Below are 24,360 nucleotides of genomic sequence, written 5' to 3'. Positions count from 1 at the left end.
CTGTGAAATCCGATTGAGTTATTGGGAACAGTGATCCAATGTTGTCTCTATTAATGAAGATTTTTTTTTCGATATGGAATTCGTCCCAAAGTTACTATATGATAACTTGGAATATATTGAATACCTTGAGTAGTATTAACCCATTCTGGCGTTATGCTTTGAATGCTAACCAAAATTGAGCAGATAGGGTTATTGACTTCTAGTGAGTTTCCTCCATCAATCATTTGATTAATGGTGTCGGCTAAGATTTTCGGCATATTATCGAGTTTCATTTGGATAGGGAACACAAATGCTGCTATCATCCCATAATCTAATAGAGCCCAGTGTTCGTTGTTAAATTCGATTAATTCTTGTCGAAAAATAACCGCAAGTCCTCCATGCTTATCAATGGTCCGGAATAATGAGGATGAAACATGATACTTTTGTATCAAATCCATTCTTTCTTGTTTAGCACTTACCGTTGATTTTTCTGTTATCATATCCATCAGATGTTGTGGTAATGCCGGAACAGTTATTTTTTCTTTGATTTCAAAATCTTTTGAAATTGAATGGAGTGTTTGAATCAGGAGTCTTTTGTCTCCATATTCATAAGCTGTCAGAACATCGTTTAGTTTTTTATGATGTTCTTGAGATATATTCAATCCTTTTACGGTGTGGAAATATGACTCCTTTTGACGAGATGATTGAATATCTGGTCTTCGTGTTTCATTTATGAAAAGGTTTTGTTTTTCATTTTTCCCTCTTCCCTTATCAGTCATTTCTCGTGTTAAGGCATCAGCCAAGTAATTCTTTGATCCTGCAATATGTTCAATGTCAAAGAAAAATTTATTAAAGAATAACTGCCAACGCAATAGTAGGCTTTTGGACAAAACTTTAGTTAAAGCAGATGTTTTGAAAGTTTTTAGATAACTAGAATCTGATCTAAAAAGAAATTTTGTTGGAAGGAGGAAAATTTCCCATTTTTCGAATGCTCGTTTAACTGCTAACAATTATTTTTCAAACGTAGCATATCGTGACTCTGCAGCATTAAACATTCCACTTGCGTATTTATATATATATTCCCGATTTATACTGAGAGGTTTTGCTTTAAGGACTGCTGACCAGTATTGATCAGAAGCATCAGTTTCAATAATTAATTAAAAAGTCGTGCTCATTTGGTAACCTTAATGGTTCGAGAGTTGAGCAAGTCTGTTTAATTGCTTGGATTTGATCAATGTCCTTTTGGATGAATGACCATGGAACATTCTTTTTTAACTTTCGAGTTAGATCAATTGTATAAGCGGCTAATTGAGGAATATGTTCTATGACATAATTTATACACCCTAAAAATCTTGTTAATTGATCTCTACTTTCCAGTTTGTATGGAAAACCATCGATTTTAGTCAGAATATGTTTTTGTAAACTTATTCTTCCATTATCGATTTCAAGACCTAAGAATTCAATTTTTTGAACTTCAAAGATGGATTTTTCTTTGCTAAGAACTAATCCGTGATGATTTAATTATTTGGCAATTATCATAAGATGTTGTCTGTGTTCTTCCCGATTTTTCGAAAATACTAATATATCATCTATGTAAACTTTGCAATATTCATGGTGTATTCCAAAAATATTGTCCATTTTTCGTTGAAATATATTTGGCGCATTTTTTAAACCAAATGGCATAACCAGCCATTCATAATGTCCATCAGGCGTGCTAAAAGCTGTTAATGGCACTGAATGATCTTCCATTTTTACCTGCCAAAATCCCGCCTTGCAGTTAAATTTGGAGAAAAACAAACATCCTTGAATACAATTTATAATTGTTTCCTTTTTAGGAATAAAATATTCATCTGTAACAGTATGATCATTTAGTAATTTATAATTAATTACCATTCTCCATTTTTGAGGTTTTCCTTTAGGTGTATGTTTTTTTACCATGAATGCTGCAGATGAATGATTACTCGTTGAAGGCCTAATCATTTTTTGATTAAGTAATTCTCTAATTTGTTTTTCAAATTCAACTTTGTGAATTAATTCATAAGTCATGGGTTTTACTCTAATGACCTTTGTCGGTTCTATTAATTTAATCTCACATTTAATTTGATTCTTATCCCATTGTATAATAGGATTTTCCTCAAATTGAGAATTAAATTCTTTCTTAACTTCTTCTAAACTTATTTTCTTCTTCTTATGTTCTTGAGAAAGAAGTCGTTGATTTTGGTAATGAGTATTGATTTGTGATTGCCATTCATCATCTGAAGTGATATCTTCGTAGTGAAGAAAATCATCATGATTGATTCTTTGATTTTTTTCAATTTTTCCTTCCAGGTCCACCACGCTTCGGTTGGCACTTTGATGTTTTTTATGACATTCTACGTTATTTAAAGGCAAGGTATTGATAGTTTGTGTTTTTCCAATAAAGATAGGTTGTCCTTGTTTATGAATAACTATATGATCTAATTCCTGGACAAAAGGTCTGTATTTAATGAAAAATTGATTGCCAAGAATAAAATCCATACCTGTTTGGTTTCCTTGATATATTAAACATTGAAATTTCTCACCGCTGACCTGAAGTGTGATATCCGCGGCTTTCTCAAACAGTAGATCGGTGCCCGATGCTGTGGATGCAGTAATTGGTGTGGTTGATTTTCACATATGGTTAGGTATAAGGTGTTCAGGCATTACTGATATAGTAGAGCCTATGTCCACATAGGTCGTGACACTGTATTGATGATATCCAGGAAACTTAAAAGTAACCGGGATATATGTGGAATTTTGATTACAAGTCTTTTGTGTTGTAATTTGGTTATGGGATTTTTCCGTGTATAGTTCTGTTCCAGGCTTTCATTCTCCTATTTTTTTACAAAAATAAATAGGCATACATACCTCATTATCTGAAATGGAAGCAGTATCATTACTGTCTTCATTAGATTCTTCTAATGAATATACTGATACACAATCTTCATCATTCCTATGATCAATGGGCATTAGAGTATTAAACATATCATAAAAAATTTCATCGAAATTTATATTTATAAATTTGATTTTGTTTTGAGGATTGTTTTTCTCGGGACAATTATTGGCATAATGTCCCTCTTTGTGACATAACCAACATTCACATGTTTTACCAACAAGTTTTCTTCTGAAAAATGTTTTCGTTCTTACCTTCTTGTCGTGCTCAGGTTTAGTTCTGTTTCTTCTAGGAATCCATGTATTTGACTTCCTAAATTTTTTGAATTTCCGTTTGAAAATGTTTTTACGGAATTGAGACTTTTCCTTACGCTTTTCATTACATCCGTAATGAGAAGGTAATTCAAGGTTTTCGCAGACTAAAGAACTTCTTTTAGTTTGTTTCTGCATCCGCCTCTTATTGCAGATTTTTGTCATCTTTTTTCTTATCACCCCTATTAATCCTCCCAAAGTTTGATTTGGATTTTTCAAATTTAACTCTTCAAAGTCAAAATAGGTATTTCACGGGGGTGGTAACTTTTGGATGACCATGCGAACATATATGGGATTATCATACTCACCTGCATCATAAATATACTTATTAAATTCACAAATGAATTGATTAAAATATCTCATGTCGCAAATTTTTAGGTTGATTAATTTGTCTAAAGCTTTTGCTTTTGACTCCAAGCTGGATGAAGAAGTATCTCCCATAAACTGTCTCATTAAAATGGTAGTAATATTACCTGGATTTCGATCAAGAATCAGTTGTGGTAGAATTAAATTATAATTTGGACTTAATTTATATTTAGCCCAGAATTTACCAGCTATTCCTACTAAGTAATTTTCTAGAAAGCCCAAATAATCTTCATTACTGAGTTTTCCCATTGAAGTTGCATTTGCAACTTTCATATCTCTTTTCCATTTGTCGATATCTCTGGCAATATCGTCAGAACAATCGATGTTTAAAAAGCTTCCTCCTGGTTTAATAGTTAGACTATCAACTTGTTTAGGAATAAATTCTTGACGTTTTTCTTCATGTCTTAAAGCATCAACCAGAGGATCTGTCCTAGATTCAGGAACAAAAAAGGTTTCATAAGGTGGATAATTATATGTTTCTTTCATATGTTGGTCAGAAATTTCCTTTTTTCCTGATGTTTCTTCTTGCTCATTAGCCATTATCACTTCATCATCAATTGATGAGAGTTCCAACATAATATCATTTAATCTACCAGGAGTAGTATTTAAACTCATGAACTCTTTTTCAAGTGTTTCTCTTTGGTTTGAAGATAACATCTTGATATTTTTTCCTTCAAATTTATTATTGTGTTCTATGAAACACTTTTCATGAAAGCAAAGATTTTTGAAGGATAAAAAAGTATCACCGTTATCGGCGGTATATGATGTCGAGGTTTCAGTCGAAGTGACTTGTTCCTTCTTACTTTTTAATTTCCAGGTTTTTGGAAATTCAATTTCATCCCATTTTACCTCAACAGGTTGGATAAGGATAGAATTACCTGATGATCTTACGAACATAGTATTTCTTCCCTCTTGACTATGAAGCTTGCTTTGGGGATGATTTGTCTTCATGACAGGCATGTAAACTCGGTATTCTAACGAGACTGCACTACTAGAATCAATATTTAAACCAGAGGTTAAAACATTTAATCTTAGTACTTTATGTGCATCATTTATATCAACCGTAGTATTTGGAATAAAGTCGGCATAAACAGCTTTATTATTAAGGCTGCTTTCCAATACACCAAACTTTGATTGTTCAAAGTCTAGTAATCTACCATCTCGTAATAAGATGAGCGTTGTAACATTTAGACCTGCACGGGTTAATATTTTCACAGCAACCTGTGCAATACCAAAATGTACATAGGCATAGTTTTTTTTTATGAATTTCTGAAATTCATCTGATTTAATCAGATTTATTTCTTGGTCTTGATCATGAAGGCTCAGGGTGCCTTCTATTTGATGATATAAGTACTTTGTTTCCGAAAACAAGCTGCCTTTTTCGTAGACTGATGAGATTTTATATCTAGGCATATCAAAGTTCTTAGATTCATAATTGACCTGTTCAATTTCTGATTTAGAAACATTTAGAACATTATATTTGCGAGATGCAGATGATAATTTTATCATATACATTTTTTGTTTAGGAATTTTATAATTCCATTGTGTTAGTTTGCCTGTTTCGAACATTTTGTTTGAAAGACCATTAATTTCATTATCTTTAGAGTTTAAAGGATCTTCAGTTTCAAGGCGACTTTGAGCACTGGAACTCCTTCGGAATTTTTTTAATTCAATAACACATTTGTCGATGTTTCTAAGTTTATCATCATGTGAATATAGTCTTTTTAGAATATCACCTCGTCTCGTAAGTAATTCCTTTAGAGCAGTAATTTCCCAATTATGTGCATGAATAACTGAGGCATTATCAGTGCTGTTTTTATCAGCAAAACTCATGGTGCCTCCATCAGCAGATGGGTTTTTTCCATTGAGTTTCTTCGAACTTTCTCAATTAATGACATTTTAAAGTTTTTTATTAATTTCCTCAAGAACAACTTCTACTTTTAAAAGAATTTCTTGAGATTTTTGAACTAAAAGTTCTACCCGTTTTTCAATTTGACTTGGTTGATTAATCTTATTAATAATCTCGTCAAGTTGAAATTCAATCTTGCGAATTTGTTCAGAAATTTGTTTTTGACTAAGAGGTTTGGCGTTGTTAAGCTCAACCACTTGAGTTGTGATAAAGTCTAATTTGCTTGAAAAATTACTAATCATAAGATCATTATAATAAAACAAAGGACTAAAATGGAGTCTATTAAAACTTCGGGGACTAATTTGAAATTGGAATCAAAACTGAGGGACTAACGAGATGATGACTATATATATATATTTCATCCCACTTGCTTTCAAAATTTCCATATTTCATATCGAAGAAACAAAAATTAGATTAATTTAATCTACTAGAAGACCCTCTAGTCTGAACCCAATGACGACCAGCCGAAATGGCGTGAACCTAAATCTCTAATATTCCATGACACTGGATCGCACGCGGTCCGTGCGGTTCGTTAAAACTTAAAACTAACCCGCTGTATCGTGAACTAGTTAATAATTTTGATATTCGAGGAGAAAATTCAGCTAAGAAAAAGATTAATGGCCAGCGTTGTGCGATGATTAATTATTTAGTAGTATATATATGGTTTAGCCTTGTAATGTGAATGGCATGAATTTTAATTGATATATAGCATGGTTGATGATAATTATTTAAAAAAACAAATGAAAGATTATTTGAAAATTTTGGTGAAAAAAGGTTTTCTCCAATGGATTCAAGAAAAGGCTAGGGATTAGGGCACACAATATCATAAAATCACAAGTGGCCGGTATTATCAACTAGGTGGCTATAGGGTTTAGATAGGTGTCACATTATAACTTGAGTTGACAGAGAGATGGTCATTATATTTAAGCGTAGAATTATTATTCCTTAGTAACTTGAGACACAATAATGATGTAGATTTCTTTGTAGGCAAGCTACATAATTTATTTTGTAATTTTTTTTTAAAAAAAACAATTTGTTTGTGTATATTTCACGTATTAATTGATTAAATATGATCACATTTGTTTCTACACAACATCAATTACCATTTCTCGATCATAGTTTAGAGGATGGAATAGTTCTGATTCAAATAAGAAAGGAATATCTTAAATAAACTCAACATCCAATCAACTTTCTTAAGGCATCGTTTGGTTTGAGTGATAAGATAATTAATCCATAAATAAGTAATATAATGTAAATTAAAAATAAATAAGAAAAAATAATTAATACATTATTTGATTTGATGATAGATTATAATTTATTTGATTTAATTGATGTAAAATTATTAATTAATAAATAGATAAATAATTTGACGAAAATAAGGCGAAATTGATTGGGATAAGTTATACATAGATTAATAATACATCAAACCAAACAATGCCTAAATAAATCATCATCTATGTTTATCTTTATTCGATTTTGTCATTTATACTAATTTTCCATATTTAGATTTTTTTTTTTTTTGGTCTTGGTCTTTCTTTTTATGTGATATCAATGTGGTACAGACGTGGAATTGATTTTCTGCGACTTTACGTTAATACACTTGATTATTTTTTGTTATAATAGTAAATAACTAATTAAAAAACGATTGATAAAATATGTAATACATGATAATAAAATAGTATTATATGTTTCATATGCTTCAAATTGCCCTTCGAATAGCCTACAATTACAAAATCATCAACCTTTTTTTAGCCCATCGTGCAGATAAATGAGAAAAAAATGTTGAACTATTATATTTTTTTGCTAGAGAAAAGGATATTATTGATTTTAATGTGTAAGATTGATATATGGAGTTTTTTTAAAAAAAAATAAAGCCGCCTGTTGTGGCAGGGTTAAGAGGACTTCTACCCGTTTATTAGATAAAAAATGAATTACAAGAGAGATGGACTAGGAAAAGACCTATCAAGAAATTACAAGAGTTCAAAACCAGAAAACTTAAAACCAATTAAATGCAAACTTTCTTAACATCGTCTCAAAATAATGAGATTGTGTGATGACAATTCATTCTTTTTTCTTGATGATCTTAATTCTAAGAATTACATATGTCGGCCCATACCTTTCATATCAAAGTTCTTAGTCAACAATTTTTTCGTGTTCATAATCACATTATGATCACTTCCCATAATAAACATATATCGTCAACATATAAACATACTATTACTAACGATTCAGGCGTGCCTTTGATATAAACGCATTTTTCACACTCGTTTATCTTGAAATCATTTGCCAAAATAGTTTTTTCAAATTCCTCGTGCCACTGTTTTGGTGCTTGTTTCAATCCTTACAACAACTTAACGAGTTTTCACATCTTATGCTTCTGTCTGGGAGCCACAAACCCTTCAGGTTGCTCCGTGTATATTTTTTCATATAATTCACCATTCAGGAACACGATTTTTACATCCATTTGATGTATCTCAAGGTCATGTAACGTGGCAATGACAATGAGAACTCGAATGAAAGTAATCTTAGTCAGTGGTGAATAAGTGTCAAAGAAATTCATGCCTTATTTTTGGTTGAAGCCTTTAGCCACCAACCGAGCTTTATATTTGTCTATCGATCCATCAGCCTTGTATTTTCGTTTTAGGATCCACTTGCATCCTAAAGGTTTTGTTCATGGTGGAAGATCTACCAATTCTCATATCTAGTTTAGCATGATGAAGTTTATTTCGCTATTAATAGCTTCTTTCCATAATGAAGCCTTGAGACTCGATATTAATGCTTTCATTATTGTTTGAGATTCATTTTCCAATACATGATTCAGAAAGTCGGGACCAAAAGTCTTTTCCTTTCTAGACCTTTTACTACGTCTCAATTCGTTATCATTTTCATGATTTTCCGCATTTATTTTCTCTTTTGTTGCTACGATTCTCTTCAGTAACAGTTTCTTTGTTATATTCAAGAAGAGGTATTCCAGTATCATCCATATTTTCTCTATGATGAATTTCACTGGAATTTTCATCCACGCATTTGTTATGACGACATTTTGTCTCATTATTGTCCCGATGCATGTTGCTACATGCTTTGGGGCAAGATTTTTTTTTTTCTTTGTAAGGAAACGTTTGTGAACATCAGGAATGTCAGATTTGTGCACCAAAAATCGATATGCAGTACTGTTATTGGAATAACCAATAAAATGCAATCGATTGTCTTTGGTTTAATTTTTACTTGTTGTGGCATAAAAACTTCCTTCTTAGCCAAGCAACCCCACACTTTTAGATATTTGTAGGCAGGCTTGTGACCTTTCCACAATTCATAAGGGGTCTTATCATTTTTTTTTGTGTACTTTAAATAGAGAATACAATTTGTAAATTCAATCGCTTCCCCCACATTTTTGGGTAATCGTAGCTTTTCGAATTATAAGCGTTAAAACTTAGAAATCTAAACTCAAGATTTTATATCATGTTAAATTTGGATTTAAGCATGATTGCATAAAGAATTCAATGATCATACATTATCACCAATTTGACAATATTGTATTCTCCAATTTATCACTTCACTTATTATTGAATTGGTGTTCAAACTTACAAATTTTTCAAATTTGAGCGTTATAGCTTAGAACTCTAAATTCAAGCTTTTATGTCTTGTAAATTTATATTAAGCCTGATGACTTATCAAATTTGAACTTAACTCTCGAGTTTCATTCACAACATGAATTTTAAGTAAAAAAAGGTTTATAAAACTTGATTCAAGATTTTATTTCTTGTAAATACAAGTTTTAAGCGTACAAAGCTTAGAAAATGAACTTTGAATGGAACGACACCATCCTACTTGGTTATACAACAAGTTTTATTCAGAAATCATCAATAATGAAGTCTGTCTCCAAGTCTGTCTCATGACCTGTTGCAACACCATTTGCAACATTCATGTTAACTTGATTTCATTTGCCTTTCATTGGACGTTAACAGTCCCTGACCACGTGATTTGGCTTATCATAATTATAACAGTTCTCTTAGAACCTTTTGACATTCCTCTTGTCAAGATACTAAATCTCTTTGCTAGAATTGGTTCATTGGACGTTAACAGTCCCTGGCCACGTGATTTGTCTTATCATAATTATAACAGTCCTCTTAGAACCTTTTGACATTCCTCTTGTCAGGATACTAACATGGGTGTATTCAATTCAGAGATTTAATGACTTTCAGTGACTTTTTTTAATGACAGACTTTTATGTAGTTGATAGACTTTTGTAGACTCTCACAGATTTCTAAACAGAATTCCATGGATTCCAATAGACTTCTTGTATAAATTTTGTAGACATTTTTTGACTTTTTCATTTAATTACGTATAATTCAATTGTCTACATTAATGATCAACTAATATATGACACATATAATATCTTCATTGAAATAATTTTTTTATTATCAACGTAAATAAAATTCTATTAACATTTTAACAAATAGCTAATAAATTCACAACTCATTTCGATATCTCCCTAAAACGTATTAATAAACGTAATTTATTAATTAATGAATATTTTTTGATAAAATATAATATAATTTTTTAAAATCAAAATTAGCTTAAAAATCAAAATAGTATGACAATTTTAACAAAATTTCAAAAATTTTATGAAGAAAATTCTAATTGATATTGACAATTTGTTCAACATCGCTCCATATTTGATTTGCTATAGCATCTCTCCACGCATTAGCATTTGCCCGTTGTTGTTTTTGTGTGTCAAATAATTGATCAAAATTGCCATCTTCGTAGATTTTTTCTGATGAAGATGGTGGAACTTCAGTCTCAGTTTCAACTGAAAATTCATCAGAACGACACTCACTGCGAAGAAAATTGTGTAATCCAGCGCATGCCAATACAAGATCCGTCTGTGTTTTATAGTGAAACAGAGGAGTAGTTTTGAATATTTTGAACCGCGATTTAAATATGCCAAAGATCCTCTCTATTACATTCCTCAGAGAAGCATGACGAACATTGAACAACTCTTTTGCATCTTCGGGGTGACGACATTGGCCAGTGAATTCTTGAAGATGATAACACACACCACGAAAAGGAGCCAAAAATTGACGTCGATTTGGATATCCACCATCCACTAAAAATAATTTACCTGTCGACCCATATTTATAGGATCAAGTGAATAATGCATATAATATATAATCTTGAAAAATATAAATAAGCTAAAAACATTTTTTTTTAATCTAGAAACATTTTTTTTGAAAAAGTACCTTGTGTCACTTTGAGCCCATTATTTCTTGATAAAGCATCTGTCAATACGTTTGAATCATGTGCAGATCTCTCCCATCCACTGAGCACATATATGAATTCTAAATCAAAATTACATGCTGCCAAAACATTTTGAGAAATCGTCCCATGACGATTACAATAACTGTTAGTATCACGACCTAACACCGTGGCTGGAATATGAGTACCATCAATAGCTCCGATGCAATCCTACAACAACAACAACAACGCAAATATTTTCATTACTTATGTACTTTGAAGTAAGGATAAAATCTTGTACTCTCTTATTTTTTTTGGCACTGCAGCTCCAGGTTTAACCATTATATCTGCTACAATGCTATGTAATGCTTTCAACACCTTGTTGAAGTTTTGGCTTGTATTGTAGTGTGAACGATCAAATGTTTTACGAATCAAGCAGTATCGAGTATTATGACCGACCACGAGTAAAAACACAGCAAGAATTTCTTCAACACAAATGTATCTTGTGTCTTGCAAATGTGTTTTCTCTCTAAGGATGTTGCTCAATTTTAAAAATACATCGGGGTACATTCTATAAATTTCTCGAAAATTTGTTGGATCTTTTTTTAATATTTTATTAATATAATTGTTCCCCTTGAAGTTATTGTCGTCTATTTAAAGGGCAAATGAACACATTCAAAATTCTTGGTAGATATATGTTTAGTAAACATATAGAGGTTCCCATGAACTTCCATCAACAAATACCCAATAGTTTCATGTAATTCTTCTTCGAATTACTCTTCTTCTATTTGCTCTTCTACCTCATCTACATTTATATTTGACATTTAAATAAACTATCTGATATCAAACAACAAATTCAAATGAAAAAACTCTATAAATTTATGGAAAAACCATTCTCATATATCAAACATGATGTATTCAAGAAATAACTGAAAACTTATATAAATAAACCAAAATTCAAGAGTTTACAACTAAATCAATAATTAGAAAAACAAGTCAAACAAGAATATAAATTTTAACACGGTGTAAATCATTATTAATCATGTTTCAAAACATACTTATTATTCCAATTTATACTATATCCATCCCGAACGCTCTTCAACTGTCATTTTTATGAAATCCATCTTTTTTATATATGGTATTAATTAAATCAAGCACCTTGTATCGAGTACGATTATCCAAATTTGAGGCTCCTTAATAGCATCCCAACAAGTGTCACATGCATTCCCTATTGATTCTATCTTAGAAACTACCTTCTCAAGATTGTGGGAGAACTCGTGCATAACATTTGGGTTAATACTCTTGTGTGTGGTTGATTTTGCTTCAAAATCAGTGCTATCTTGTTTTTTACTTGTTGATGGAACCTCTGAACTTATGGGATAAGAAAGTAATGGTAAAACAGAGTTCCCGAGAAATGGAGGCTGATATGAAGATTCTTATATGTCGTCTTGCACAAAATATTCACCAGTATTGTGATCATACACATAATCATCTAATAAACTAGTTCCCCTATTTTCTTATATCTCAACTTTCTTGATTCATTGTCATCTCCTGATCCAGTTGAGTATTTTCCTGTAGCAGTTCCATTCCCAACAACAATTCTCAATTCTTCATAATCCTCAAAAGTGTCTGTCCGATAGTATTCATGTCTAGGATGAGACTGGTAAAGAGAAAAAAATAACATTTAGTGTTAAAGCTAGTTTAATTATAACTGTAAATATAAATTTTACTTTTCAAACTTGAAGACTCTCACCTTGAAATAATCATCCCATACTTCGTCATTAGCTGTGAATTTTTTTGTCACAGGATCCCATCCAAAACAAGATTTATGACACATAAAGCTTACAATAACTAGCGTGTCTTTGTTTGAACTACTTCAGATGACTTTGATATTGTGTCATAGTTTTTTCACGCCCAAGCTTGTCATTCAATTCAGGAAGTATTTTTATTTCTATGGTTTTTTTTACTAAATACTCCATTCTTATCATGCCATCCTTGCATGGCAGCATCAACCATTATTTTTAGCAATTCATTACTCTCTTCAGTGGTCCACACATTATATTTTGCTTGTGAGTCTCCCATTGATAACGTGACTTGATCATGCACAAGATAAGAAACAAATATAAAGTAAATAATTATCTCAACCATAGAAATAATATCAATTCACATTTTGCACAGTCGATTTGATTAGTATACTCTCAAATATCAAGAACAATGCACAATTTCTTTGACCATTACAATAATTAATGGTGAATATGCATTCAACTTTAGAAGCCCAACTAGTATATACACGTGCGAGAACAACATGAAAAATGAACTGTGGTTCATATAACATCATTGGATCAAGACTTCAAAAAAAACATCGTTGGATTAACGGTTAGACACCGGTGATGTAAATTAGAATAAATCTTCCAACAATACATTATACATCGGTCACGTTAGATCCAAGTTGAACAATTCATATAGAACATTCTCCATAATTACTTTTTAGTTTTTGTCAATTTTTTAATGTCAAGATGACTTTTTGAATTAGGAAGATAACAAAATCAAGGAATAATGGACCTCACCTTGTACACTTCAGCATGAAGAATAGATTGTATGATTTTTGTCTATGTGATCAGAATTCATGATTGAACAAGGATTCAAATTTGAGCCTAAATTGACCTTCGTAATCCAATTCCAGATATAATATTTTTTTTATGCTTTTCTGGTCATCTAACTCTTCAAGAATGAACCTGTAGTGACCCGCGCCGTGATCATCTACTAATAAGAACTTAAACATGCAATTAATCAAAAAATAATCTTAATCAGAGTAACTACGGAATCTTAAAATAAAATAATATCAGGTTAGCAATTCCTAGTGGTCAATCCTACTAACCAGCCTTGGTCACCACCTAACCTCCCTGTCTCCGGGAGAACTACCTGCAACTGCCCCATGGAATAGGGCACCCAGCCAACAAAAAACAACCGAAAGTGAGCCTAACATGCTCAGTACGAGAGTACGAGTATACGGTATTATGTGTGCATGTATGCAAATGAACTGGGTACCAAGACTCTCATGTTAAGAAATAAGCTCAAAGACCGGGCCCAGGGTATATAGCACGCTGCGCCGTCGCCTCAGGAGGTGGCTCATATACCCAGTGGATAATGGTGACCTGATATTAGTACATGTGTCCAACCATAAAGGTGACCTGACACAAGACTTAAGTATCCAACCATCCACAACTCATAGGGTGAGCGCCCTACTACAGGATACCTCTAAGGTAAAAGCTCAATATGCTCATGTATGCAACATACAGTCGTGACATGCTGTATATATATAAAGTCATATAAAACATGCAATCACATAATCTATGCAAACACATAAAACATGCATACTCATCTGGATATCTCGAATAAATACTTCTGTACCTTACTAAGGCAGATCCTAGAAGCTTCCTCTCTAGGTCCAAGCCTACCATGCATCACTACAACATAAATAACCCATGCATTACCTAGCATGCCAAACATCACCTACTAGGCTCTAAAAGTCTTAATTAAACTATAGCCTACTCCCTATTTTCTATAGAAAACCAAAGCCATACCTTCGTCCGTCGTCAGCCCGCTGATGACGTATGCCCCAGAGCCTGGGCATAGCCTAGCTACGACCCCTGAACGTCTCGCCAGAGCTCCACCGCCTGGCTGCTACTGCGGATACTTTCTGCTAAATAAAAACTACTACCTACTCCAACTCTTAAAATAAGAGTACACAAAAGCTCGTAAAAGGAACTAACATGGGTCAATGAGAGGATTTTGGACATTCAAAATGAGCCATTTCCGACACTATTTATAGAGCACAATCGTATGCTCCGATAGTGCCATTGGAAGCTCCGATGTGTGCATGGAATCCACGTTGCAACTGGTTGAGATCGGAAGCTCCGATGTGTTGCATGCAGCTACGTGTACAATTTCATCGCCATGTCTTCAGACAGTACATCGGAAGCTCCGTTGCTGCATCGAAACTTCCGTTCGTACCGGCAGCTCCGATCTGCACAACGGTGGCTTCGAAGTGAACACCCTTTTCTTTACCGTTTTTGGACCCCCGGGACCTATCCTACCATTTTTGGACGTTCCGGATCTGATTTTCCACTTATTTTGACCAAATAAGGGTTCCTTAAATATGTTTTGACACTTTTAAAATTATATGTCATTTTATTACATGTATAAAATCACTTGATCTTGTAAAATGAAATCGGGCTACTACAGAACCACTAAACAACATTCACGAAGATGGCTTATCATTAAACAACCAATGTCATTAAACAATAAGACCCACTAAGATGGCTTAATCTATTTACTTAGGACTACCTACAAGCAGAACATAATGTTTTAAAGAATACTTAGGTAGTTTAAGCCATAAAATTGCTTCCTAATCAAATTTACTTTTTCTAGTAAAATACATAGACAAACCAGAAAGCATGCACTCATCGCATAAGCAAGCAACAAAGAGTTCAATTGATAATTAATTACAAGAATGCGTAATTATACTAACGAAAGAAATTTCCACACGAAAGCAAGAAATTCTGACAAATCTAATCTATGGTTGTGATTTTTTCATCCTTCTACAATCTATAATTATGTATATTGGCTTCCTTCCACTATAGTCATTTGAAAAAAAAATTGAACATCAAATAGAAAGGCCAACTATTGGAGGAAAAAAAAAATTTTCCTAACAATTATCTAGGAGTACGTGTTGCAAGACCACAAATTACTATATGCTCTAACAAACTCTTTTGATCCAGATAAAAGGGGCTGAGGAATCCATTTTCTGACCAAGCCATGGATACAAAAGTGTGAAAAAAATCCCCAAAAAAATTACTAGAAGAAGAGCATGCAGGACGTACACCCAAAGACAACTTGGGCAGTTCATATTTTTTCTCACACGAATCTTATATATATATATATATATATATATATATATATATATATATATATGATATGTGTGAAATAAACAAATGGTGAAATCATAGTATTACGAGAAATCATGAATATGCTTATATAAACAATCGAGAAGTCAATTTGTACAAAAAAAAATTAAACAAATAATGATTCAAGAGATGAAACATACCTTGAAAGAGAGGAGACCCTTGTTGATTTTGCAGAGAGAAAAAGCGTCGCCTTAACAAGAGAAATGGTAGAAGTTGTTGAATTAAAAGTTTGCAAAAATCTTTAGGGTGGATAGAGGAGAATTTTTTATTTTTTATTGTTGTACCTAGTGTTTTAAGTTTTGTACATAAAGAAATCTACAAGAATCCTGGTAAATCTATGGAAAATTTGGATACTTGTGGACTTTTACAGAGTTTATAAAAGTCAAGTTTGAATACCACTGGACTTTTAAGAACTCTATAAAAATCTAATTTGGATACCGCTGAACTTTTATAGAGTCTACGGAAGTCAATGTTGAATATCTCTAGATTTCCAAAATCCATAAACGTCATTAAGAGTAATTAAATTTCCAACGTTCAATACACCATTGTAAATCTCTTTGCTAGAATTTGGTTCAACCAAATTAGCCCTTCCATATATGAACAATTCCTCTTTTGGTTCAAATTGCTTGCGATTGCATCTTCAATACGCAGTCAAACAACCAAAACCTAGAGACCCATTTTATTTTGTTTATGCCTTCAATAATTTTTTGAAATTTATTCACGAAGACGAAAATTTCACAATTATTGTAGCAACTTGAAATTGTTCACTTATTTGCATTTTCCCGACATTCAAATCATGTAACACTTGCAATTCTTGCACTTGGATCATAGCAGATTTGAAATCAACCATTTTGAAATTAAAAAACTTACCAATTTCGTATTCATACTTCATAAGCCATTATTTTTCTACTGTAAATTTTCTTCTCGGATATAGATGGAGCCCTCTCATGCAGAAACTCAACCAGATGCAATCTAGCATGATAAAACATCATCTTTTAGAATTCGGGGCCTCCAAACTTCTCCGATTTCTCCACATGCGTCACTGGAATGGTTGTTGTAACGTGATCAGTAGATGAAGATTCTATTTCAGAATGCACAGTAAAATTCTTCTTAAGATTGTTGGGTTTGGGTCCTGTGCAAAACTGAAACTGTTTGACTTGTTTCTTGACAGATGTTGCAACACGTTCTGGAACACGAAACCAACAGAAAATTAAAGTCGATGCTAGAGTTAGACTCTATGTCCTTACAACGATTTTTCCCCACACACGGTGTTTATGGAATATGACAATCGTCTCCAAAGATACAACGACTTTCATTTTGTAATAAAAGCACTCCAAATCAAAAAAAATTCGGCGAACTTTAATATGCTTCTTGAACTTTCGGTGAACTTTAATATGCTTCTTGAACTTTCTGAAAATACTAAACGAAAAATATATGCTGGACAAAATGAACGTTAATTTCTGGTTCCATAATCTCTAATAACCAACCAACAACAACCTTTCGATCATGACTTGGGGCATATTTATTGATGTCCAATGGTTGAAGGGGTCTTTTTGCAATTAGTTGTGTCTCTAAGCTTTTTATTCAATCTGATCCGTCAGATCTTAATCTGATAGGGTAGATCACACCCTTTTTGGTGAGCCATATCTTGACCAGATTTAATCTTATGCATCCATTTTGAATTGGACGATCCAAATCGCACCTCTTTGGATTGATCACATCCTTCGGATACAACACTAGATGGGTCAGATCACAACCGCCTAATCAAATGGCTCAGATTCAATCTTAATGATCTAATCAATCTAGTCATCCAACTGTCTGGATTTTTTTATCTAACCATCGAACCATCACAACCCTTCAATCTGATCGAAGAGACATTAACCGTCACCATGTCATGTTCTAGTGGCGTACACTAGAATGCCACGTCATCCAATCAATGCACGTGTACATTGACTGTACCCCACGCACCACGTCAGCAACCCACCACATCATCGAGCCCATTTTCGAGTAACATGAATAAAAGATCTCGCTTATTTGACTTGAATTTAATCAATCTATTGACATACACAATATTATATATGTAGGAATAGAAAGAAAACTTCTTTCAATGTGGGACAACTCTCATTTTTCTTACTACACAATTAATTGTGTCTTATATACCAATATTAAATAATTAATTTTCCATTCACCCTAAATCAGTTTTGAGCAAATTAATATTCCAAAAACAACTACTCGAAATGTAGATTCAAATTCTCAAGTCAATTTTGAATTTCATAGGGCGAATAATCCTCGATTAATTATCGAAAGCTAATGGGCCTCAAAACCCATTTTCTCCAACAAAATCATGGATACCATGTGCGATGGTAGATGCAGTAAACCATGATTTCGCTTCTAAAATGCATCGATCTTGTTTACAATAATTAACGTTTGAGGGTTTGATGCACTTCCGGTCATCAAAGCATTGAACAAGTCTGGACCATATTTATCTGGTTTGGTCTAGTTGTAGATGATTGTAGAGTCTTTATTCAAGATATACATTTTTATTTTTGTAGAGTAATCAACAAATCAAACTCTACATTCTCTTGCTGAAGGTTATTTCTATGTCTGGTCTGTAATTTCTTCTATATGATATAATAATATTTTCATATTTTATTCTTTTTTTAAAAAAAATATTTTCATTTTTATTAAATAAATGTCTGAGGGTGAGATTAAATAGTATTGTGATCCAAATCACTTCTATCTATGCTAATTCAAAATTTACTTCATTTTGGAAACAATCACTCTCTGCATTATTTAGGGGTGACGGAATTCATCTAATTATATTAATTAATATATATATATTTATTTATTTATTTCCCTCTTAGATTTAAAGTACGTTTGCCCGATTTTGATATGAGAATTTCCTAATGATCTTTTTTTTAATATCAACTGAAACAACTTTTAAAAAATGAATTATTTTGTCTGTTTGTTAGGGCAAAAAATCTAGTTGGTGAGTTGTCCTAACCATTGAGTCCGATGTTTGCTTCAGCAAGTTTTAGTTTAATGATTTTCATAATTATTTATTAAGCTAGTAGGCCAGATTTAGAAGCAAAAATAATTGCTTGTTTTGTAATCTGCAGCCTTTCAAATGATTGCTTATGAATTATCATATATTTTTATTAATTCCTAGCTATTACTATATTTTATGTATTATTCATCATCTTTCATTCTAAATAATCTTTTATGTGACGGTTTGTTCACTGAAAAATTTTTGTTAGTTGCAGTTTACTTTAAAAATAATCGTTTTCCTTGTGAAATAGTTATATGTTAACTAGCATCTAGTGATATGATTCCTAAAGGTGGACCTCTATTAATTGATCATGTTTGAGAAGAAAACGGAGAAGGAAGACCGAGCTAGTGAGATCAAAGAAACTAGGCAATTGATCATAAATTAAATAGATCAAAATAGGTGAAAATTCGGACGTCACCATTGCACATTTCGATCTTAAACTCTTTGCGGAGTTAAATGTTGCAAAAACAAAAAAGAAGGAATCGATCCAGCCATAGGCGCTATTGAAAAAAGGAGCCAACATGTTTGTATTGAGTACGTAATCGGAATTACAGTTACTGTGAATCGGATTGCATTAATGTGATTTTTCCCGTGCGGAAATATAAGTGAGCGAGATGAATCTAATATCTTAAAAGATATATATGATTTTACAAATATAATCACGACTTTCTTCATTTCTCGTGTCTATGCGCACCAAATCCATACTATATATATGTAAAAAATTAATTAATTGAAAAAGTAAAGTTTACGACCAAACTTCTTATATCCAAAAGTTAGTTGAACGTATTCAAGATTTAGTTAATAAAGATAAGTTAATAAAACATGAAAATACAAACTATTATATATATAGGAGATCCGAAGAAGGTAATGAATTTGATATAGTTAGAAAGAAAGGAATATATGTAAAGAAATGTAATAAACTAATCCAACGTTTATAATTTGAAATGTAATCCAAAACTTTGTGGTAAACTGACTATTTCCAATGAAAATGGTGTTTTCAAGAATGTTTGGACAAAGATAAGGGCAAAGTCTTTCTAGAAAGCTAACTATATTATAAACGAGCATATTGTTTCTAGATAATTGATTTCGTTTTATATTCCCTTTTTCCTTGTTAATTTCAATAAAGCTACAAAATCCACTTTTGTTTGCTTTGTTTTCTCCCTCTCATTTTCTTTGTTGGAAAATATACTCGAGGTTTGGTCATATCTTCCATCTTTCTTTGTCCCAAAGAAGATATTTTAATGACAAGACTCCTTAATTATTAATGTAGCTCATTTTATTAATTACTAATACATTCACATCTATTTCATTTGACACCACTAACATAAAAAGATTGTAATAATCAATAAGTCATCCAATCTCACAGTATCTCAATTCTAAAACCACAAATTACATCATGTAAAAAGAAATTTATATTAGAAATAGAAACAAAATCAAGTTTCTCATTAAATATTTTTTGTGTGATTGTTATTATACATGGGTTTTATATAAAATTGAATTTAAGTTTTAGAATTAATTATATGTCAAATTGGGGGGAAAACACTTAAAATATGTTGTACGTGTGAAGCAGGGATCATTACGTATGAACCAAGTAAGGAATACAAATTACAAAACATGTATATATGGGGCTGAAAAAGTCCAAAGTCAATCATCTCCGTTACCTAAATCCACCCAATTTATTACTTTTTTTAAAAAATAATAATAATAAAATTTCAATTGCCACCCCTATGACAATTTGAATTATTATTTATTTCGGAATTTCAATTGAACGAAACAATTAAAATATGTAACACTGTAGACAAATACACAACATTATATTGAGACATATGTCATTAGATTAGTACTTGAAGAAGGGATCACTTCTAGTGAAGGCTTTTTGTGTTTATATAAAACATTTGCCTTCTATGTAGATGTCAATGAATAACAATCATCTCTTTTGTTTTTTTTTTTTTTTAATTAGATACTACTTTTTCAAGTATAAACTCTACAACTGAATAGTCCACGATTTTACAATGCCTCGATATCGAAACTGTGTAAATAAAACTAGCTATTCTCAATAAATAGCTCACATTTTCATCAAGAAAATCCAAAAAAGAAATTAAATTTGAATCCACAAATTACCTAATTTCTAATTTACACGTGAGACAAAACTAGAGTATTAAAAGGTAATTATTTTCTTATGAGACAGATTGACGCGATCTATATATAAAATATAAAGTGATATTTTTGACATAAAAAATAATATTTTTTTACGAATCGAATTGAATAAAATATTTGTGTTAAAAGAATTTTTGTTTAAAAAATAATTATCTATAAATCACATGTGAAAACAATATTGGAGTTTATGCATCTATATCCCAATAAAGTAATTGAGTCACATGTACCAAATTATTGATTACCTTGCAAAAGAGCAGTAAATTTTGCTGCACCCTACCTCACCCGATCACACCCTTCCCGTGGCGCGTTTGCCTTTTTTTTTTTCTTTAAAAATCACTGCTATATAATCTCCTGTGCTAGCCTTCACTATTTCGGCCATTTCAGTTTCAATCCCTCTCTCTCTCTCACACACACATTCACACGCATTCGACGTGTTCCGCCATTTTTCCCACCTGAAGAAAATGCAGGCGGGGGCAGCATCCTCGCTTTCTCCCAGTTTCAACAGCTATTCCAACACCAATCTCGTCCAAATAGCCGCTCGGGTCGTTGAAGAATTTCGGGCGGAGAACGATTCCGATGAACTATACGATGAATTTTACTTCGACAGGAAGGAAGGTTTCGAGTCTGTGAAAAGGGACGACGAATACGACGATAAGGATGAAGATTTCGAATTCGAGTTCTCCACCAAGGGGTCCGAACAGATTTCGGCTGATGAGATCTTCTACAACGGTAAAATCAGACCCGTTTACCCGGTTTTCGACACGCATTTGTTGATCGGTGAAGATGAGATCCAGAACGAGGTTCTCCAAGAAAAAGGGGCGAAAACGATTCGGCTTTCGCTGAGGAAGCTTTTCATGGAAGAAAGAGAAACGGCGACCACTTCGTCGAGCTCGTCTTCTGACGCGGACGAACTCGAAGGAGTCCCGTCGGAGACGTACTGCGTCTGGAGGCCGAAGGCGGCGCCGCTCAAGAGCAGCTCAACCGGGTCTAGCTCGAAGAGGTGGAAGTTGAAGGACTTGTTGCATAGGAGCCACAGTGAGGGAAGTAAAGACGGTGCCGTTTTGTTCACTACCAGTAACAGCGGTAGAAAAAAAGAAAGTGAAAACAAAACTAAGGAAACGGCGGCTGGTGCTGTAAAGGTGAAATCGGCGGCGACTTCTCTGTATAACCGCGACGGCGGGGAGAAGCGGCGGACGTACTTACCGTACAGACAGGATTTGATTGGGTTTTTCTCTAATGCAAATGGGTTTTGAGAGTAAGCAGTCTTTTTCAGAATTATAAATATAATATTTTATTTTTTACGTTTTTTTTTTGTTTTTTTAAAAAAAGTTTTTCAGTTATTGTTGTGTAGAAAAGTGTGTTTGTATATATCGAATATTGCATTTTTTTTTTTTTTTTTTCCTTTCTGAGTGAAAAAGAATATTTTCTAAATTCTAATTAAGCTTGTCGAATAGTGAATCAAGATTTAGTCAATTTATTATTTATCTAGATTTTCTTTTGATTTATTAATGTGCTCAGAAAGTTCGAACATATTTATAAAATGATGTAAATATCGAAAACAAACAAAAACAAACCAACTTCACCCTTGATATAAGTTTAATATATGCATATATAATCATTAATATTAATTTAATGTATTGAGACTTCGAAGAATTGTATTATATGATATAATAGTTCAATTACCATGCTATCTAAAATTTTAAAGCGTACGTCACGTGATTTAAAATTTATTAAGATATTATTATTCTGGCATATTCTTCTTATATTAAGGGCAAAAACTTCTATGAGACGGTCTCAAGGGTCATATTTATGAAACGGATTTTTTATATGGGTTATCCATTAAAAAGTATTATAATTTATGTAAAAAATATTACTTATTATTATAAATATGGATATAATTGACCCGTTTCACAGATGAGACCGTCTCACAAAGTGTTACTCTATATTAAATGTGAGGTAACTAATATAATAATACCCCGATGATGTGTTTTGCGAGGAAATTTCAAATTGTCCATTTGGAAATTTTCGATTATTCCTACTTTTGGTCTATCAATAAATTATGATTTTGACGAAGTATCCCTAATTGCCTTAACTTATAGTACGATCCTAATTAATTGGGAAGTTCAATGATCCATCGGGTGAATTTGCCGTTCATGGGGGCTGGGCCCCATGAATAGGAGCCCGGGCCCCACATAATTATATGGAGCCCGAGCTGTTTGGACGATAGATGCTGCATCGGATGAATATCACCTGATGCAGCATAAAATAAGCCTAATTAGAACAACCAAGTATCTAATACCTCACACATTCATGGAGTAAGGAAAAACGGAATCGAATAATCACGAATTCGATTGTTTCAACCAAAGTTTTCTCAGTCTAACTCGTCGCAAAAGGCTTTGCCTAATGCTATTTGCTCAATTAACGTGATTTATAAATTATTGGGATAAGTTTTTGAGAGTGTCAATTAACGTGATTTATAAATAATTGCGATAAGTTTGAGAGTTTTAACCATTGAAAGATAATAAATACGGTTCGGTCTAAAACACAAGAAACAAAAATCTAATACGCCACTTCAGGTTTAATTTTCAAATTCATATTATGTCATCTATGAATTAAAATATAATTATGGCACTTGAATTATTTTGTTAGATAGATATAGCTAGTGCATAATAGTTCTTCTGCGCCGATTTCTTGTGTTAAGTATAACTGTGACATTATTAAAACCAAATAATACAATTAATTCATTCTAAAGCAATAATTAAAAAGAAGAAAATACTAACTTTATTGGTAAACAGCATTCGTTTGAAAATGATATTTCTTTTTTATTGCAAAGTCAATCAATTGGAAAGGATGTAACAATTCGAACTACTACCACTTCAATTAATTTTTAAATTTAAAAAATTAGACTGCTTGTTCTTGTTAATTGACTGTCCCCATCGTTCAAAAATATGCATGATTTAAGGCTCAAGCTGACATTATTTTAGTATCCTCTTAACTTTTAAATGTTATTTTATTTTTAAAAAAAACGTCTAATTTACTTTAATTTTCTAAATGGATTGCAAATATACTCTAAAAATAAAATTAAAAAATATATAAATTTCGAGTTATAAGATGTGGAAAAATTTTCGTGTAACAGTTATGAAGATCATAAAAAATTTGAACTTTCGATCTCTTCTATTGGCCTGCCTTAATTATGCTGGAAAGGATAGCGAGAGTTCGATTAATAATCACATGGTGACTCGAAGCAAACTGCATATATAAATGGGAAAATTAGCAATTTAGTCTTACATGTTGGCATGTTTTTAGTTTTGACCTTCTATATTCATGTTTTGAAAAAGATACAATAACTTGGATATATTTTTAGTTTTGATCTTGTATCTTGTCATGTTTTAGAAAAAATACAATAAATTGGAAATTTTTTTGGTTTTGATCCTGTTTGTTTTCATGTTTTGGAAAAGATACAATAACTTTGATAT

General features: G+C 32.3%; 2 protein-coding genes across 2 annotated transcripts; one reads left to right on the top strand and one right to left on the bottom strand.

Annotated features, from left to right (window-relative positions):
- Positions 1 to 10,113: 10,113 nt before the first annotated feature.
- LOC140877873 (uncharacterized) lies at positions 10,114 to 11,281 on the bottom strand. The gene is made up of 3 exons (XM_073281467.1): positions 11,033 to 11,281; positions 10,717 to 10,942; positions 10,114 to 10,598 (listed from the first exon to the last, which is right to left on the bottom strand). Exons 1-3 carry the CDS (start codon positions 11,279 to 11,281, stop codon positions 10,114 to 10,116), a joined length of 960 nt encoding a protein of 319 aa, XP_073137568.1.
- Positions 11,282 to 21,264: 9,983 nt separating this feature from the next.
- LOC140884489 (uncharacterized) lies at positions 21,265 to 22,185 on the top strand. Its single transcript, XM_073291262.1, has one exon. The coding sequence runs from the start codon at positions 21,346 to 21,348 to the stop codon at positions 22,135 to 22,137; it is 792 nt and encodes a 263-aa protein (XP_073147363.1). The 5' UTR covers positions 21,265 to 21,345; the 3' UTR covers positions 22,138 to 22,185.
- Positions 22,186 to 24,360: the final 2,175 nt, after the last annotated feature.

This window comes from Henckelia pumila, chromosome 2, assembly GCF_033568475.1.
Source record: "Henckelia pumila isolate YLH828 chromosome 2, ASM3356847v2, whole genome shotgun sequence".
Lineage (NCBI taxonomy): Eukaryota > Viridiplantae > Streptophyta > Magnoliopsida > Lamiales > Gesneriaceae > Henckelia > Henckelia pumila.
Note: the sequence above shows the minus strand (reverse complement) of the source record. Positions and strands in the feature narration are given on the sequence as shown.

Excerpts from the sequence above, each read along its gene's own strand:
- LOC140884489 (XM_073291262.1), top strand. The coding sequence starts at position 21,346 with ATGCAGGCGGGGGCAGCATCCTCGCTTTCTCCCAGTTTCAACAGCTAT.
- LOC140877873 (XM_073281467.1), bottom strand. The coding sequence starts at position 11,281 with ATGTACCCCGATGTATTTTTAAAATTGAGCAACATCCTTAGAGAGAAA. Across the intron at positions 10,943-11,032 it reads TGGTTAAACCTGGAGCTGCA|GATTGCATCGGAGCTATTGA; the intron begins GTGCCAAAAAAA and ends TTGTTGTTGTAG. Across the intron at positions 10,599-10,716 it reads TGGGCTCAAAGTGACACAAG|GTAAATTATTTTTAGTGGAT; the intron begins GTACTTTTTCAA and ends ATGGGTCGACAG.